General features: G+C 44.9%; 1 protein-coding gene across 3 annotated transcripts in view; it reads left to right on the top strand.

The window, feature by feature from the left end:
- The window catches only part of HEMK1 (HemK methyltransferase family member 1), a 149,952-nt gene that overhangs the window by 29,187 nt on the left and 101,705 nt on the right, over positions 1-19,060 (top strand). The window contains exons 10-11 of one of the 3 annotated variants that reach the window (XR_773990.1): positions 328-780; positions 862-1,562. Coding sequence is in view for 1 of the 3 variants with exons in the window: in XM_010561567.1 (XP_010559869.1) it covers positions 328-364 (37 nt within the window). In the remaining 2 variants the exon portion in view is untranslated. Of the gene's footprint in view, positions 1-327; positions 2,211-19,060 lie in introns of those variants that run through there. The other 2 variants (XR_773989.1, XM_010561567.1) reach the window with 2 other exon arrangements.

Below are 19,060 nucleotides of genomic sequence, written 5' to 3'. Positions count from 1 at the left end.
TTTTTGCTTCAGGTATAGGTCTGTGTTCTTTGTAGATTACATCCCTGCACCCTGATGTACTGAAGAACTCAGCCAAAGAAAGTCCACAGCTGAAGCCAATCTTTAACAAAATAGGAGCTCCCTTCAAGTATCTCAACCTTCTCATACCCTGAGATAGGCTGGCAAGTGTTTCTGAGTCAGAAATTCTGATGCAGGTAAGCATTTTTGATGGGGTGACCAGCTCTGGTGAGATTTCCACCATTGGAAAATTGCTGCTTTTATAGGATGGAGGTAGAGGCATGTTCTCCCTAGCAAAACTTAAAGCTCTAGTCATTCTTTTTCCCACAGGCCTAGGTTTCTGCACATCCAAAAACAAAGCAGATGACAACTGTACCAGAAGTAATTCTTCTTGTAGTATGCTTTTTGCTGGTGAGCCCTGCTAAACAGCTTGTTGAAAACTCTGCGTGGCAAAAGGAATCTCCATGTAATTCCCCAGTGCATTGAACTCTCCATGCAGTAGCAGACCCCCTCGTTTCCTGATACAGACTTCATCCAGAGATGCAGAACTTCAGCAGAGCATGTAGAAGTGTTTCACCTTCCTTGGGGAACTGCATGCAAATTTGCTCTGCTAAAGTGACTCATTAATCTCAGGACTCAATATGGAAGAGTTCACAGCTACAGATATTTCATTAAAAATACAGCTTCTCAACATGCCAGATCACCCATTTGACCTAGAAAGAATTTCACTTTTTTTTTTTTTGCCTTGAGATAAATTTGTATAGAATGTGACCAGACTGGATGGTAGGTCCAAACTCTGGCTTATATTGGCATATGGATTTGCAGGTATGATGGGACATGACTAACTCCACATTTCAAATTCAGTTCTATTCCAGGATTCTGATCCTCTGGAGTAGATCTCCAACAGCAGAGCAGCCTTTGTTTCCCAGTCCTGCTGAGTGACATGTCGTTGAAGGATCATTGCACATGTTACACCATCTGAATCTACAGCACCTGACACTTGGTGGATGCTGCCAGAAACAATCAAAACATTCTAATAAAGATAGTGCTTCAGATCAGTATCCTTACAGGAACTGCTGTGCAATTACATTTTCAAAGATGCTAGCAGACCTGAATAAACATCTGGCACCTGCACATTGCTTCTGATAGTAATAGAAATGTCTAACTTCCATGTAAGGCATTTAAATGCAAGACTTTACAAAGAAGGCCAGAATCGCTACTCCGGTTTTGCAGATGGAGAAGTTGAAAAACAGGAGGTGAAATGACTTGTAAAAAATTTGACAAGCTAAGTTTGGAGTAGGACCCAGTCTCTTGACAGCCGTGGGAATAGCTGAGGTCTGCTTCTTTGGGAAGGATGACTCAGAGTAGGGCTGCCTGAAACAACATTGAGAGAAGTCCCTGAAATGGACAGTCAACATCGTGACATTATAAATAATGGCAGGATTAAATTCAAGCTGCTGCAAGTTCCCTTCCTGACCATAGCTAGCCAGGGAAGGAAGGAAAGCAAGCAAATGAAAGGATCTGGTCTACCAGTCTGAATGGAAGCAGTTGCTGGGCCAGTGGAGGTGAGCACTCAGTAGGGGTGGAAGTGTCTAGACAGTGACCTTTGCAGTCTGTGTGCACCAGGGAGGTGCTGTCAGGCTTTCTGTCCGGGCTGCACTGGGAGTGCATGGCCAGAAACACTGAGGTAGGAGTTGCATCAGCAAACTGCATCTGTTTGGAAGGCTGCAGCAGATTCAGAGGACTTTACATGAGCACTAATGCATCTAGTCCCTTTCCCCTCTCCTACACTCACACTCCCCACTCTTTCATTTGCTCTTTAACTCTTGAACATTGGACCTGCTTTTCCACAGATACCCGAGCTATCTCTGATGTACCAGCGCTTGGGTCTCCACATGGATCCTTTCCCCACCCTCAGGGCTTATACAGCTCTGTTCACAAACTGGCCTTTCACCCCATCATATCACTCACATTTATCCTCCCCACCGCTCTGCGCACCCCAGTAGTTTGCCATGTCCCATACACTCTTCACTTGAAGTTATGAGCCTTCTCTGGACTACAGTACCTGCCCTGGTTAAACACAGTAGAAGAAATCTAGGGAAGGAGAGAACTAAAAAAGTTCAGTTAAAGTGCACTTGATCGTAAGTTTGGAAATAAAGTTCCAGCACAGCTGATTTCTGGCAGTTTTGCCTGCTAGAGCTGTGAGTACAAATTGTAGTCAGAGGTGTTGTTTGGTTTGTTGTTTTTTCTTTAAATAGTAGTTTAGGGTCTTTTTTTTAAGTTCAGTTTGTCAGACTTTGTTTTAAAATTAAATGAGTTCACAGATTTCATCTGTGTGTTAGCAGTGTTTATGTATGACACATGCACAGCTTACTTGTGCAGGATGCTTTAAAAGCTGGATAGTTTACTGGCTCATGAGTGTTAAACAGCATCATATTGCATTCTTCAAGGAGTAGGCTGATTCCTTGCAGCAGGCTAGAGTCAGATGTCCCTCTGAGAGTGCTGGTGACTGGGCTGCAGAAAGCAGAGTGCCTTTTCTCAGGAGCATCAGTCAATCACTTGTCTGAGCTCTGAGCAGGACACTTTCTCTGTGAGACAGACTCTTGGTCTAATCCAGTAGGACAAGTGTTAAATTCCTATATTTATAGCTAAAGCAGTAATAAAAACACTTGCATTTCTGTGGGTTTGCGTTGCATAGTGGTTATATGTCTCAGAAAATCACATGGTGCTGCTGACCTTCTTATAAAGATGAGAATGGAGAAAAATTGTTCTTCCTCCCAAGAGGCTGGATTTATTTGTCAGACTTGCATCTGAGGGAATGTGCTGGTATAGTACAATGTGTTCTTCAGTGCTTTACGCATATTGGCCCAGGTTCATTTTGGTACGGAAGCACTGCAAAGCGTTTTGGAGATGGTGGTTTTAAAGAACCACAGGCACTCCCAGCACACTTGATAAAGCACTGGACCGTGTGTGTGTTGTCTTTGTTGCCTGTGAGCAGGAGGTTCAGCTGACGCCAGCAATATACTGTGCATGTGAGCTCTCTGCAGAGGCATAGCTGCTCTCTGAGGCCACAGAAGGCTGACGCTTCAGTCGGCATTTATGTAATCTAGCATGTGACATATGTTTAATTTTCTGGGAACTTCCTGGGTCTTTGGAACCGTATCAGAACGGTGATCTGTTTCCTGAAGTGATGCTTTCAGAGAGGGGCTTTGTTTTCTTCCAGGACCCTGAAGAGTGTGGCTGGGTGTGTGCTCACGTCTGCGTTTTGCAGAGTTACCAGCTGTAAAGTATCTACCAGGATAAGGCTGGCCCTCCCTGAGGAGTTGGTAAAAGCTTGGTCTTTGGCAGAGCCCTGCAGATGGTGCTGTGGTCCCAGCTTAGCTGTGCCTGTGCTGGAGAACAGTCGCCACAGCTTCCCTCTGTGTGGGGAGTGTGGCAAGGTGCAGTGCCCCAGTGAGAGAACTCGGGTCAACACAGGGCTTCAGTGTAGGCACAGCTGCAAAGTGGGGCTTTAACCTCTATTCCTGTGCCAGTAAAACAGCTTCGGCACGGGGCTCATGTAGGGAAGCTGGAAGGGGACCTCACAGCTTATGATAGAGGACTGGGATTGTACCCCAGGCTGTTAATGGGAGGCCTGAAGCACCCCTAGGGCTGCAATAATCCATGGTTTTGGACAATCTCTAGTGTGCTGGAGGACAGAGTACCATTCTTGTTCTGGTGTAATTTTCATCTAAGCACTCTGAAGTGCAAGGACCACCTGTGTTTTCAGCCTTCCACCCAAGATCACAGAATCATTTAGGTTGGAAAAGACCTTCAAGATCATCAAGTCCAACCATCAACCATGCCTGCTAAACCATGTTCTGAAGTGCCTTGTCTACACGCTTTTTGAATACCTCCAGGGATGGTGAGTCCACCACTTCCCTGGGCAGCCTGTCCCAATGCCTGACAACCCTTTCAGTAAAGAAATTGTTCCTAATATCCAGTCTAAACCTCCCCTGCCCCAACTTGAGGCCATTTCCTTTCGTCCTATCACGAGTTACTTGATAAAAGAGACCAGTACCCACCTCATTACAACCCCCTTTCAGGTAGTTGTAGAGAGCGATAAGGTCTCCCCTCAGCCTCCTTTTCTCCAGACTAAACAGCCCCAGTTTCCTCAGGGGCTCCTCATAAGACTTGTGCTCCAGGCCCCTCACCAACTTGGTTGCCCTTCTCTGGACACGCTCCAGCACCTCAATGTCTTTCCTGCAGTGAGGGGCCCAAAACTGAACACAGGACTCGAGGTGCGGCCTCACCAGTGCCGAGTACACCTCCCTGCTCCTGCTGGCCACACGATTTCTGATAGAGGCCAGGATGCCGTTGGCATTCTTGGCCACCTGGGCACACTGCTGGCTCATATTCAGCCGGCTGTCAGCCAGCACCCCCAGGTCTTTCTCTGCCATGCAGTTTTCCAGCCACTCTTCCCCAAGCCTGTAGTGCTGCTTGGGGTTGCTGTGACCAAAGTGCAGGACCCGGCACTTGGCCTTGTTGAACTTCATACGATTGGCCTTGGCCCATCGATCCAGCCTGTCCAGATCTCTCTGTAGAGCGTTCTTACCCTTGAGCAGATCAACCCTCCCTCCCAACTTGGTCTGCAAACTTGCTGAGTGTGCACTCAATCCCCTCATCCAGATCATTGATAAAGATGTTAAACAGAACCGGCCCCAACACCGAGCCTTGGGGGACACCACTTGTGACCAGCCACCAACTGGATTTAACTCCATTCACCACAAGCCTTTGGGCTCGTCCTTCCAGCCAGTTTTGCACCCAGTGAAGAGTACACTTGTCTAAGCTGTGAGATGCCAGCTTCTCAAGGAGTATGCCATGAGAGACAGTGTCAAAGGCCTTGCTGAAGTCGAGGTAGATAACATCCACAGCCTTTCCCTCATCCACTAGGCGGGTCACCTGGTCATAGCAGGAGATCAGGTTGGTCAAGCAGGACCTGCCTTTAGTAAACCCATGCTGACTGGGCCTGATCCCCTTCTTATCCTGGACTTGCAATGTGAGTGCTCTCAAGACAAACCGTTCCATAATCTTCCCTGGTACCAAGGTCAGGCTGACAGGCCTGTAGTTCCCCAGATCCTCCCTCCGACGTTTCTATAAATGGGAGTCACATTGGCAAGCCTCCAGTCCTCTGGGACCTCCCCTGTTGACCAGGATCGCCGATAGATGATAGAGAGTGGCTTGGCAAGGACCTCTGCCAGTTCCCTCAGTACTCTTGGATGGATCCCATCGGGTCCCATAGATTTGTGAGTGTCCAGATGGTGTAGTAGGTCACTAACTATTTCCTCCTGGATTAAGGGGGGGTATGTTCTGCTCTTCGTCCTTGCCCTCCAGCTCAGGGGGCAGAGTACCCTGAGGATAGCTGGTCTCCCTATTAAAGACTGAGGCAAAGAAGGCATTAAGTACCTCGGCCTTTTCCTCATCTCTGATGGCAATGTTCCCTTCTGTATCCATTGAAGGATAGATATTCTCCTTGGCTCTTTTTTATTGTTAACATATTTGTAAAAAAGATGTGGGGTGAAAGGGACTTTCTCAGGGACCTTAGAGAGTCAAAGAGATGTGTTTATCCTCATAGCGTGCTCAGCCCAGCTTGTGGTCTTGTAGGGATGAGACTCCTTTCCAGGTGAGGAACTGGCAGACATAGAGTGACTGCAGTAGGGTGACACAGGAAATCTCTGGGGACCCAGGTGACTGAATGTGTGTGGATTACTGCCCAGCACTCAGTTCCTTGATGCAGGGCCATAGATCAAAATGGGTTGGAAGAGAGCTTGACAGTCATCTAGCCCCATTTCCCTGTCCAAGTAAGAATCAACTTGGCTTACATCATTCCTGACAAATGTTTGTCCAGCCTGATCTAAAAGGCTTCCAATGCTGATAAAGACTTTTGCATGCAATCTGTTCTGGTGTTTTGTTGTTTTATCTGCTAGAAAGTTATCCTTTGTACCTCATCTTCCTTGCCGCTATTAAAGCTGAGTACTTCTTCTCCTGTCCTGAGGTGGAGACCAGCTGACTCTCTCCTTAGAGCAGCTTCCATGTGGTAGTCTGTTCCTGTGTTTCCTCACAGTCTTCATTTCTGAGGGAAAGAACACCAACATTATGTTTTTTTCTGTAGGCTGCTTGCCCATCCTTCCCTCCCTGCTTGTGAGATGTAAAAGGGGGGACCAGGTATGCTGAAGGGCAGTGTGCTTCAGACGTCACAGGTGATACTTGTGCCTGTGGTGATTGGAATAACAGAGGTGCTACAGGTCATCTTATTACAGGGGAGGAGTAATTTCCTAAGCAGTGAAGACCAAGCCAAAAACTTGCATTAACATTTTGTTTGTCTGGGCAAGTTTTCAAAAGCTGTATTTAAGTTTTAATAAAATACTATTTCTATTCCAGGTTGCACCCAGAGGGACAAATACCGAGTGAGAGAAGGCTTCTCTCTCACAGTCAAGATGTTGCGATACCAAGAGAGACTTTACTAGTTTCCAGCCTATTTCCTCTTCCATAGATGTTTTGATATGCTTTGAGTTAAGTGTCAGAAGTTAGAGATGTTCCTCCCTGTGGAGCATCATGTCACATTCCTCCTCTGTTTCTTGTGCCTGGCAGCTGCTTGCAAATCTCAGCATGGTCCATCCAGTCCCTGGTGAACACAGGAGGCTATTTACATGCTACCCATCCTGCAGCCCTGGGATCATGGCCAAAGCATGCTCTGCATTCAGCTGTTGCAATTGGGACAGGTAGCAGAAGTTAGTGTAGCCTCGGGGATGTTCTAAAATGTGCCCTAGTTGCAGAATCGGACCTGTACCCAGCTTTCTCCTGCCTTGCAGTCACCTCTTTGGTTGTGGCAGATGGGCTTAGGCTGACATGCCCGGGCTTCAGAGTCTGCATCTGAACTGTTCCCAAGATTTGCCCTCCGGCCTGGGGTAGTCTTTTGTAAGTGCCTGCAAGCAGGAGGTGGTGTCTTGCAGGATACTGACGTATATGACCTCTCTGTCCCTGGACTCTTTGGTCTCGCCTGCCACTGCCACAGTGGGTCTCTCAGAACAGCCTTCTGAGGGTGGAATAAAAGTACAAGCGGTTTGCTAAAATGCCTGCTCATGTTAGTTGGGGTTTTTGATCCCTTCCAGAGAGGGTACATGAGGGTTATGTTACCGCTAGGTAGAAGGAATGGAGCAGACCAAGGAACACGCTAGTAGTAAGAGGAGTGATCATGCTAACATAGATGTGCTGTGCTGAACTGAATACCATGATTGTTTTCCTTCCGGGCTGGATCCTGGGATCAGGCCTTTGGGGAATATGGTGTGTGGAATTTGGAGTTTTTGCAAAACCAGCTCTTTTTCAGGGGATATGCTCTTGAGCAAACTGCTTTAGATTTCTTTCTCTCATGCCTGAGGAAAGAAATCCACATGCATGCGGATTTCACTGTGAGGGCAGAGCGGGTAGGGCTGGCAGAGAAGGGGGAACCTGTTCGTAGCATTTCCTGCCCACAAGCAAGGCTTGAGTAATTCCAGCTGAGCCCAAAAGCAGGTGTGACTTGTACTCTCTTCTCCATCTGCTTTTGCTAGGTCAGAGGCAAAGAAGCTGTCATTCCACTTTGCTCCCTTTGGGAAGTTTAACGCTGCATTTGCTGGAAACTTGCCAGTGGTTCTGTCCTATACTGGGATTCGCGAAATCTGGATTCAGATCCCTGCTGTGTGACAAACTGCCGGCCTGACCTTGGGTGTATTATTGCTTACTCTGTTCCCTGCTGTTACGGTTGGAATAATATCCCTTTGCTGTCTTACAGCCCGTTGTAAGAGTACCTTATGTAGAGGATGTGGGGTACTCAGTTACTTCAGAAAGGACTGTGACTGTTCTATGGCTGTCTCTTCTTCAATTACATCCAGAAAGAGCAAAGAATGAGCCAACTTTTATGAAATCCGTCTCATCTGCTTCTTGGTGACAGAGCGTACCACTCTGCTGCAGCATGATAAATCAGATTTGCTTTGCTGATTTCCAGTGCTGCCAGTGCAAAACCAAAGAACGTGGGAGTAAGCCAAAGTACCAGCACTAGTTTTTCTGCAGCGAGCACACCTCTGAGCATGATGAGAGCATGACGCACAGTCAAACCAGCCTGCTACAGAGTCCTGAGAAAGTACATCCTTTCACAAAAGCAACTGGTGCTTTTACAGTGCATGAACATCAAATACATTGCTGTTGCAGACAGGTGGAGAGAAATGCTGTCACATGTTTTGGTCTCCATCATTTGTCTCTTTTATGTGGTTGATGTTGCTGTAGCTGTAGCTTTGTTTAAGCGACAGCTTCAAGATCTAGAGATCTGCTTCATCTTCTCCCTTCACCAGCAAACCTGAATGGTCATTATTCTGTGTCTTGCGTGCTCATCCTAGCATTTTGGGCAGAGTGGACATCAACATGTCATTTCAGTTGCAGCTACCCCATCAGTGTTATGATGATAACCATGGCTACATAAGCAGCAAGGTTACCACAGGATAGAAGGCCTTAGAACAACTACATGTGAACAAACTGCTGCCTGGGGAGGAAGGGGCCTTGTCTCCTTTAAGTATTTGCTCTGGGTTCAGCTTGCTTTGAAGGGCTACAGAAGTAGTCTCAGGCTTCATCCTTCCTTTCGTGACAGCTGGGATGTTCTGAGATCATCCTGTCCATAGCAGGGAGCATCAAGAGACATTGCAGGGCTTCTCAGCTCCCGGGCTGGAATTTGCAGCATGGCAAAGAAGAGTTTTCCATCTAAATATCTGGGGCCAACAGGTGCAGTGAGAAACTGAGGCACAACAAAGGAAGGGCCACTGCAGAGTCACAGGAAGAGCTCAAATGCTCTTAATGGCAGTTCTGGCAACCTAGCTCTAGCTGTACTTGTTCCTCCCTTTACTAGTTCTTTCAATAGTATAGCCATCCCAGCTGTCACGTGGGAGGATGACAGTGCCTCAAGAATAGGAAGGAGTTATTATTATTCCTTCCTGTTTGCATGAAGGAAGGATGGGAGAGTGTGACCTGAGAAATGTTCAGTTTTGAGAGCCGCAGTCTTGAGATATGACATGAGGGTAATTTTCACAGTTTGTGTTACTGGCACAGCCATTACTAAACACGGCAGGACCTGGACATATGCAAATGACAGATGTGATGGAGGAGGAAGGGAGTGGTGAAGAAACCATTACATGAAGTTCATCTAGAGAAGGCAAGGTTCTTGAGAAGGGGTCTGTTAAAATGAAGCTGCGGTTTTAGGAGGGATGGCCTGCGCTGCCACATTCCAGCTTTGCCACTCTGAAGTAGATGTGTGGGGCTGAGTCTCCATAAGGTGCAAGTTGTATATAGGAGGCAAACTCTGAGCATCTCTGCTTAATATCTGTGCTTCAGAGAGTGAATGGAGCCCCTTCTCCAGTGTGGATGGCTTTCTGGTGGACCACAGGTGATGGGCAAGCAACAGTGGACAGAGCACAGGACTCTGAGGAGCCTTGTTGATCAAGAGCAGAGCACTGCTCGGAGTGTGTCACGAAGATGCCACTTGCCCGAGTTTCCATAAACACCAGTTGCACAGTTAGGTATGAGTATACAGGAGGCAGAACTCTGCTCCTAGTGGGATGTATTCAGCGGTTCTTACATGGGAGATTTTGATTTCTGCTTTATGCTAGCTGCTGCCTATAGTTTTAGCTCCCCACCTGCTTCTTCTTCCTTTCTTGATGGTTAGCTCATCTCCTGTGTTTTGTATATACGCTACAGCATGTGTACGGTGGGGCATGCCCATCAGCTTGATAGCACAGTGCATACTGCAGTGGAATCCTTATGTGGCAGCCTGAGCTGCTGCAAGAGCTGCAGTACCCAGCAATGTTGGTAGGAGTGGCTTCTGCCATCAAAATCCTCACAGTTTATCTGAAATATTCATCCAAGACTGTCTAGAATGTGAAGACAGTTGCTAGGGTTGTTGAAAAAGGCCACATTGCTGTGTGACTTACCTGGGAGTGACCACCTCACCATACCTTTTCACTTTGAGCTTGCTGCTTCTCTGGAGTCCTTCTCTGAGCTTTGCAGTTCATGGTGTGTTTGTATTGCTATAGTGCTTAGAGGCTTTTCTCACAGGTCGCTCCCTCTCTCTCTAAGCTTTCAGTACTCTATTCCCCTGCCAGTACCTTGTTGTGTAACTCTCCCCCTGCCAATATTGTTTGCTTGCATGGATAAATTTCTTTATACTGGATAATTTGGAATAACCTTGTGACTGAAAAATCCTAATCTAAAAGGCAGTTTAGTTCTGCATTGTCCTTCATGTGATTTTGCTGCTGATGGGATTTGCTGGGGTGGGAGTCATGGTGCTGGCATGTGCACTCTTTGAGAAAAGCAGATTAAGATCATAGTTCACTCAAACAAGGCTTCTTCATTTAATGTGTATGGGCAGTGAGCACTCAGGCTGAAAGTAGATTTTGTACTTTAACTTCCAGGTCAGTGAGTTTTTTGTCCCATTTGTGTCAGCAGACAGTAGCCCTTTGTTCAGCATCACAACTTCTTCCACCTCAGCAACGCGCATGCACGCGTGCACACACACATACACACGCACGCACGTGATGCAGATCCTGAACTGTGCAATAAACTCCACAGTAAGTTAAGTTCCATAAGCCCAGCAAATATATCATCTGTTCTGCTTCAGGGCTTGATTGTGTGCCCTATTGACCAGCAATAAAGCTAAGAGTATGGAGGGAGGTAGTTATTAATTTATTTTGGCTTTTCCATCCATCATTACCTATGTGGGAACGAAAAGGAGCATAAATACTTTGAGAGTGAAAATTTTGTCTTTGGAGAGGTGGCCTTTGTAACTTGAAAAAGTTGGATAATTTAATGAAATTAGTCAAGTATTAAATAAATTAAGTTTTTAATTTAGTAATTAAGTAATTTTGTTACTAAGTAGGGCCAGAATTAAGGCCAGGTTAGGTCATGAGCATGAAAGGTCGTGAGTCATGAGCACAAAAATTAAAAGATGAACGCATCTGGATGAATGCCCTGTAGCCTGTTGTTGGTGTTCTGAACACAAAATAACTGCTTGAAATCCTGTCTTTGCAGCAGTTGGTGCTTGCTGGCACACTCCTCTACTGATGCAGAGTCTGTAAAAGCAAGAAGGGAGGCACTATCCCGCAGCTGATGGCATGCCTTTTCCTGAGCACCCCTCTAGAAGGTGTGGGTGCTTGCCAGTAGAGCCTCAAGCATCCTCTTATGGCTAGCGGTGTATGTCCCACAGGAGCATGACACTTCTCCCTCTCAAGGTCTGACCTGCTGCTTTTCTGCAGGCAGTGGGCAGGAGAGTGAAGGCAACCCACTTTTTCCTTGCTCTTCTAATCTGCCAGTGCCTTACTCCACCAAAGCTCTGCTCAGCCCTGGAGTGCTCTCACACCCAGCTGTGCCTGACCTCCCATAACCTCACTGTATGTGCTGGGGTTCCCTGCAAAATTCCCTCCGTCCTGATCTGCTTGGACTTTGTCCCGAGCAAAAAATCCTGCTCAGGCTTCTCAGAATTAATGTGCATTAGCCTAACTCAGAATTGCTGTTTCCTGGGAAGTTCTGACACTGTAAAGCTTGTTTGGTTCCTGCCTGCCCCCCCCCTTTTATTCAGATTTAAATAATTTATTTTTAAAATTTTCTATGAGAGCACTGTGTCCCAGATTTTGAGTTTTAGAAATGTTTTGCTCTGGGATTTCTGAATTTTTGTTTTGAGTTATATCCATTTTAAGTTGTTGTACTACTTATGCTTACTGCTGATTTGCCAAGTAAAGACTAGTAATAGGTCACAGTATGTATATTATATAAGAAAACACAGTAGTTAGTTACCTCTTTTTTTTTAAATTGATAAGAACAGCTGCTGCTTAATATGACTGAAACATCTTATCTTATTCTCTAGAACAAGTCCCTTGTTTGCAATGTAATGAAAATCTGGCACTGCCTTTACAACACCCAGGAATGCCTTCATCTAGAAAAGCAGATAACATTTTGTTCTGCACTAAGTAGCGATTCATCTTAATCATCTAAAAAGTAATAAAGTATTTATTTCACTACTTCTGTCATGTTAGGGCAAGGTAATAACGATGCATGTGGGATAATAACCTCTAAGATAAAATATGTACAATTTGGAAGTTCTGAAATAGAGCTTCTGAACTGCCAGAAACAAAGCTGTTCCAAGCTGCTTTGGCAGGAACTTTTATCAAAATCAATGCTCTTTCAAAAACAAATTTAAAAAAAAAAAAAAATCTGTTCTTAAAAGAAGTTCTTCCCAAGAGGATGTTTTGATGGTGCTTTTCTACTAGCTGTCTTTCTGTCCCAGCAAAGGCACTCTATTATGCTCCTTAGCATTGTGAGTAGAGAAGACTTAAGATGTTTCTCACTAGGACTTAAACTCAAGTCTCCATAGTAAAAGTCCTAAAAATTCCTTCATTGCAGAAGCTGCCCTTCTCTGGCTCCTGTGCTGCTTTTGTACAGCTTGTAACACATCATGTCAGGTGTGAAATAACTTTTCTTACCCTGAGGCAGAAGCATGCTGTCTTCCCTGCCCCTCACAGGGGGAAAGGACAGTGTGCTTTCACTGTTGGACCTCTTCCATGGAGGCCTCCCTCCACGTGGAGGAAATGGCAAACGTTGTCATGCCTGTTTCTCTTTTCCAAGGTGTTGCCCAAACAAGCAACACAAATGAGTTCCAAAAAAAACCAGGATGGCTTGAGCAGGGAAGATAGCTTGCATGACTGGGAGGCCGCAAAATTAATAGAGCCAAAGTTTCCTTTCCTGTCACGCTTTGCATTGGGATTTGATGACTAGTGAGTGGGCCTTTGCTGTTCTTGTGGAGGAAGGTCTTTCTGTGGTTGCCTTTCAGCATTCGTCATTGCAGACGCTGGTGGGAAGCCACAGTTTGGGGAACCAAATTCCAGTGTGGCTCACAGCACAGATGAAGAGTTTCTCAGTCTTAAATTAAGTTCATGCAGCTATTACACCATATAGTTAAAACAAACTGATATGTAGAAGCAGCTTGCTTGTTTGTTTTAAGCAAACATGTTCAATTTGGGCATAGCATCCACAGTGGAGGAGTGGATCTGGGCTGTGGCATGGCAAAGGACTGCAGTGGCAATGGGATTTATAAGTAGGATATTTTAATGGGAGTTGGTACACAATCCAGGCATCAATAGTTTTAAGATGTAACGTGTCCCAGCAGAGAAGCATGAATCAGCAGTGTGCTGCTGAAACTGGTCTGCCCTTAGCAAGACATAGCTGCCATGTTCACCCTACTCCACTGATTTAAAGACTTCCTTTTTCTTTTTCTTAATAGTATCAGTGAAAGAAACTCTTATCTAACAGGGAGGGCTAAGCTCTCCAGAAGTCAGAAATAAAGATGCTGACAGCTTTGTTGCAAATGCAGAGCTAAGAAGATGAGTGACAGTTTTTGAGTTTGTGTAGAACAAGCAGATTTCATGAACTGATTTAGGCTGTGTGACCTTCATGCCATTATTACTGCAAGGATCTGGGAGCAGTGGATGAGTGAAGACAGGGTATGAAGGCAGTTTCTGGAACCATGCCACTGAAATAGCACTGGACAAGTTCCCATGGGTGTGCTCATCTGAATTTTATTTCCACAAGACAACAGATGGCCCCGCTTGCCCCAATTCACAGAATTAGATTGAGGGTTGGAAAATGGAAGAATGCTTTATTCCCCAGGCTAATATCTGGGTTTAGCTATGTCCAAACTGATTTTCAATGCAAGTATGAAAATGCCTTTGCTTGTTCTTAAATAGTATTTTGTATGCCATTTTTGCCCTGTCTGGGTTTATACTGAAAGTCAATCTTTGAAAGGCTAGGCAAAAGGCCGTAGCCTGGGAGACGTTGTAGTTACGTGCATGACACTAGAAGCTACAGGGAAACCCCAGCGTAATGAAGTCAGCAGGAATTCTGCCCGTGAGCATGGAAGTGGTGTTTCATTAGCAGGGAAGCCTGAGGAGGACTGGCCCATGTGAGGAAAAGAATGTTCCCATTGTTCATGGCAGGAGGGAAAGTTCAGTGGATGTATCTGGCCATTCTGAAAGGGTGGTTTGGCTGCATTTTAGAGCTCACAAAGTCTAGTTAAGGGCTGTGTACTTCTGAGTAGGACAGAGGTCTAAGATTTGGGGGCCTAAGGGAGGCTCTGTCCTTCTGTCACTGCTGACTGAGCCATAGAAGATCCCAGGTTGAAAGCCAGAGACTCAGTGGTGTTCAGAAGAGCCTACCAACAGGGGAAGGAGGCCCAGGAGGCATAGGATCAGGGGAGTCTTCTGTGGGAGTTTGCTTGTTTTAAAGTCGAGGAGCAGGGCAGTGTGGCTGGTACCTGTAGTGTGGGTGGGAGAACACAGGACCAAGTGCTGGCACCAGCTTCGCGCCGTGTGCGTCTTCAGCCGGTGTGGGAATGATGTGCACGAAGTCCTGGCAGGTGGGAGTAGAGGAGGGAATGAGCCGAGTGCTGAGGAGGCTGCTGGAGGCAGCAGAGGAACTCTGATAGCAATAGGAACATATGGTGGAGAAGTGTCACGGCTGATACGGTTGCAGGATAGTTTCAAGGAGACAGTCCTGCTACAAATAGGGAGGTTTAAAACCAAGATGCAGGAGCGTGCCAAGAACACTGTGTACGGTTCTGTCAGAAAAGTGTACTCATGCAGGAGCAGGTGCAGAACAGGGCTAGGAGGATGAGTAAGGGACAGAAAGCTTAGCAGATGAGAGAAAACTAAAAGCGATGAGTTTGTTTTGCCTAGGAAAACAAAGACTGGGAGAGGAATGTGATGTCTCTCTGTAAACACTTCATTGCTAAGTACATACTAGAGGGGAAGAAAAGGTCTTTATAATAAAGATCAATGCTGGCACAAGGACAAATTGGTACAAATTTGCTATTAATAAACTTAGCCTGAAAATTAGATTTTCAACCACTAGAGGAGTGAGATTGTGGAGCAGTCTCTCAAAAGGAGAAATGGAAACCAAAGGAGCTTTGTAAAGAAGCCTGAGGAGCCTGTGGTAGCAAAGGGAGAGTAAATTAAATCTCTGAAAGTCTCATTTTATTTTATGCATGTTGATGCTATAGACAGCCTGACACAATAGTCTAGGCAGGAGAGCAAGTTGCAGTGGAAGGTGGAAGCAGCAGTCAACAGCCATAATTAAGAATCGATAGCCAAGTTACAAGTCAGCTGCAGGAGATAGGGAGTTTCAGGATAGCTGAGCTGTGCAGATATCCAGCTTTGGCTGTATCTAATGTTTAAGAACAGAGACTTCACCAAACTAAGTTTAGAGCCCTTTCACAGCATCTTTTAGAAACAAAACTTGGACAGTAGGACTCTGTGCTAAATCTTCCTTCTCCACTTCCCAGTTGCTGCCATTTTCTGCTCCATTCTGGCACAGATCTACACTGCGGCTGTAGTAGGGTAGTTTTGTCTCTGTGCCCCTAATTCCTTGTTCATAAAAGATTAGGATATGTTTTAGGACATATTTTGAGAAGGCCTCCAACTTTGCTGGAGACTTCCCAAGAGAGCCTTTTGGCGTGAAATTGTAGAAGCAAGGTTAGCAAAGTTTAGCAGAGCTGCCTTTGTCAGAAGAGGTGCTAGGATCCTTTTGCAAACCAGCTTGTTGGTTTGCAACAAGCTTGAAATTGTGTTGGTAATTTTTGGATTAAGAGAAAATGAAGTAATTTCTTGAAAGTGTTTTGAAAATTACAGTGTTATCCTGGGTCAGAACTGAGGAACGCTCACCTATAGGACAAGCTGAACTTTTCAGGCTAGAAAATGAGAGGAAGATGCAAATAGATAAGCGAAAAACCAGCCAGCTAAAACAAGAACTTCAGACCTTGATGGTGGTACAAAGAAAGGTATTCCTGGAAATGGCAGTTCTTTGGAATTGGAATGAATTGAAGAATGCAAGAAGCAGGCAATAAATAGAAGATGCATCTGGACAAAAACATGAGGAATGAAAGAAGGGATAGTAGGGCAGGCAGAGCAAGTATCTTTTTTCAGCTCCTAATCAGACATGAGCATTCAGGGCAAAGAGAGACTTTACTTCCCATTCCTTCTGGCTGCAGACTTGGAGAGCATCAGAGATATATGGGAGAAAGCCAGAGGAGCATTATTGCCCATCTGAAGAAAAAAATCTGCTGCTTCTTTGTTTTTTGCCACAATATCCATGGTGTAGCTCTGCTGAGTTTGGTTTTCTGTGCAGCATTTTCGTCTTACTAATGGGCTTTACTTATTTGGCCCCCAGCATTATCCTGACTTGTCAGTAAAACTAAGAAGAGCATTGGAAAATTGCCATTAATCAGTGGAGTCAATGCATTGGAGGGATAAAATGAATATAAAAATTGCATTTCCCAGAGGAGGCTCTTACCCGATGATGTGAGAAGTCATAGGTTTTTCAGAACTGGCCAGCTTCTCTTGCCTCCAGCTCATTCAAGCATCCTGTCCTTGCATTTTCAGGTAATCATGGGACCAGAAGGGAATTTTGGTAGGGAGAGGGGAAATCATGAGGGGCTGACATCAATGTGATCTAATGGTTGGCAAGGACAACAAGCCTAGTCTTCCTCTGCAGCCCAGCTTGACACTTATAGTCATTACGCAGGGGCTTGAGCTCTTAGCTTACTCCTTTTCAGTGCCTTTGGACCGTTTGGCCTACTTAGGGAGAATTTAACCATCCTGTGCACATGCTGATTTGGTACCTTGTTTTTATATTCTTCTTTTTGTGTACAGAAGTGGTGTGATTAAAGCTAGGCCTCAGGGATGCATGACCTGCAGTTGCTATTGACTTTGAGGGATGTTTTTCCACATTTGACCTGACAGGTCGAGAGAGACAGGATTGAATCCTGATCTTACCTACTATAAATGAAGACAGAAAGTTGCTCAAAACTGTATTCTAACATATCCTGTCTGGAAATGAGTGCAATCTTACCCTAACCCTTCCCAGCAGCATCTTCCAATATTACAGATAAAAAATTTGATGGTCAGAGAAAGTTACTAGTAGACTGCACAATAAGCTAAGACTGTTTCATCAGCTGAAGGTTATAAAATGTAAATGATCTGAATTTGTTAATGGAATAATTCCTACAACATTATCTCACTCTTCTGAATATTTGGGGTGTTAAATATTCCAGATACCATTGTGATAAGTCTGAATTTCTGTCTGGTTTCCAGAAGTTAAAAGCTGTGGTTGGATTGTGCGAGACGTAGATCTGTAATCTGCAGGAAAAAGGGATTTTCTTTCACTTTTCTTTTTCTGCAGTATCTGAAAAATGGAGTTAGAGACCTACTATTCTGTAGAGACAAAAGTTTTGTCCTCAGTTGTCCAAACAATGCCTGTTCAGATATGACAAGAATATCTCTGTTCCAAGCTGTCTTAAGATGTTTGCCTGAGCAACATAGAAGCATTTGGAAGAAGCCTACCTACATGCTGAGTAGCTCACAATCTTCTCTCTTGGCAAATAGAAGAGGTGAATACAGCAAATGCTGGTCACTGAGAAGCTGAAAGCCTCAAGAAACCATAACCAAGATGAATCTATCTCCTGAGATCTTAAAAAAATTCTTTTGTACTTTCTGTCAATTTAACATAGATGATAGTCTGTACAGGGGATAGTCAAAACGAATTTCTGTATTTCCCTCCATTTGTTTTCCTTTCTTCCTTTGCCACGCCATTTTTTCTCTTCTTTCCCTCACAGCTTAAATGAAATCAAATAAGGTGCTTGGTAAGTGTCGTACTGTTTTAATTCCTTTTCTTAGTAACTCTATTAGTTAATGTAAGAAACTTTCACACATTAGGCAGCTATTTTTTATTGTATTAGTTCCAGCAAAACAGCAGTAACAGAAACAAAAGGCTCAAATCTCATTTGCCTTCCCTTTTTCTTATTGCTTACTCCAAACCAGAGCAGTAGATGTAATTGCAGTGGATGTAAAAGAGGACTGAAAGAATTCTGAAAAATGAGTAGTTGTAAACTTGCGAGTTTTGCCCTGAGGGCATGCTCAGTTTTGAAACTTTCATTTTTGTAAGGTGTTTGAGCTTAGAACAGTGGGTCCTCAAGAGTTTCTGTATTCCTATAAATCATATTGAGAATCGGTCTCAGCTATGGACATTCCAGAATGGCAGTGCCCTCAGAATAATGGAAATGTTTAGAAAATGTTTGCTGTGTCTTTTACCTTGTGACACTGCCACATCTCCTTCCTGTACGAGTTAGCCATAAAGTCATGTTTAGCCTGGTGTACACAACCACAAGGGCTGCCCTACAGCCTTGAGAGCTTGTAAAAGCAAACAGTGGGATTCAAACCCCACCCTCAGTTGGATGGAAAAGCAGAAATCCATGGAGCAACCCAAGCAGACTTCTCCAATAAGAAAAGAAAGTTGAATGGTATTTGCTAGTTAGCAAAGGTGGCTGGGTTGAAAGAAATTACAAGGCGTTTTTTCTAATCAGGGGGTCCTTTTTCCACACAGAAATGCAGTCCTGCTTATCCTGTCAGAATGACATGCTCAGCACCTCCCTCAAGCTGAGTTTCAGTCTTTCCGCTTACTTCTGCCAGTGGTGAGGATCATTGCAAACATATTCTTCTTGAACCTGCTCAGCTCTTGTTGCATTAGCTTCAGTCTGACAGTAAGTAATGAAGGGTGGAGTACGTGAATCCCAAAGAGTGTGTTCATAAATTCAGACTGAAGAAACTGGTTGAGTTTGGAGTGTGTTGCACAAGATGTATTGAAAAACCCGGCCACAATTTCCCTGTAATCGGAATGCTCCTATTCATGATTGTTGAGATTTTTCCATTACAAGGGTAAAATCCCTGCACTGAATAATGAAAGGTCTTTATCCTAGAAGTTACATTCCCCTCTTGTGGCTCACTTAGGACGTTAGTGCAATTCTGATATAAAGGACACCCCATCTCCTGTCCTATCCTCCTACCAGCCATTCCTGTCTCCACAATTAGCTTGGCAGCTGGGGTCGTTCTTTGTGCTGGTGCAGCCTGTTCGCTCGCACAGTGGTTTCTTACTGCCATGAAAGAAGAGGTTAAGAACTAAAACG

Source organism: Haliaeetus leucocephalus, unplaced genomic scaffold (genome assembly GCF_000737465.1).
Source record: "Haliaeetus leucocephalus isolate CR32 unplaced genomic scaffold, Haliaeetus_leucocephalus-4.0 Scaffold148, whole genome shotgun sequence".
In the NCBI taxonomy this organism is placed as follows: domain Eukaryota; kingdom Metazoa; phylum Chordata; class Aves; order Accipitriformes; family Accipitridae; genus Haliaeetus; species Haliaeetus leucocephalus.
The sequence above is the reverse complement of the archived record's forward strand: the minus strand, read 5'-3'. Positions and strand labels throughout refer to the sequence as shown.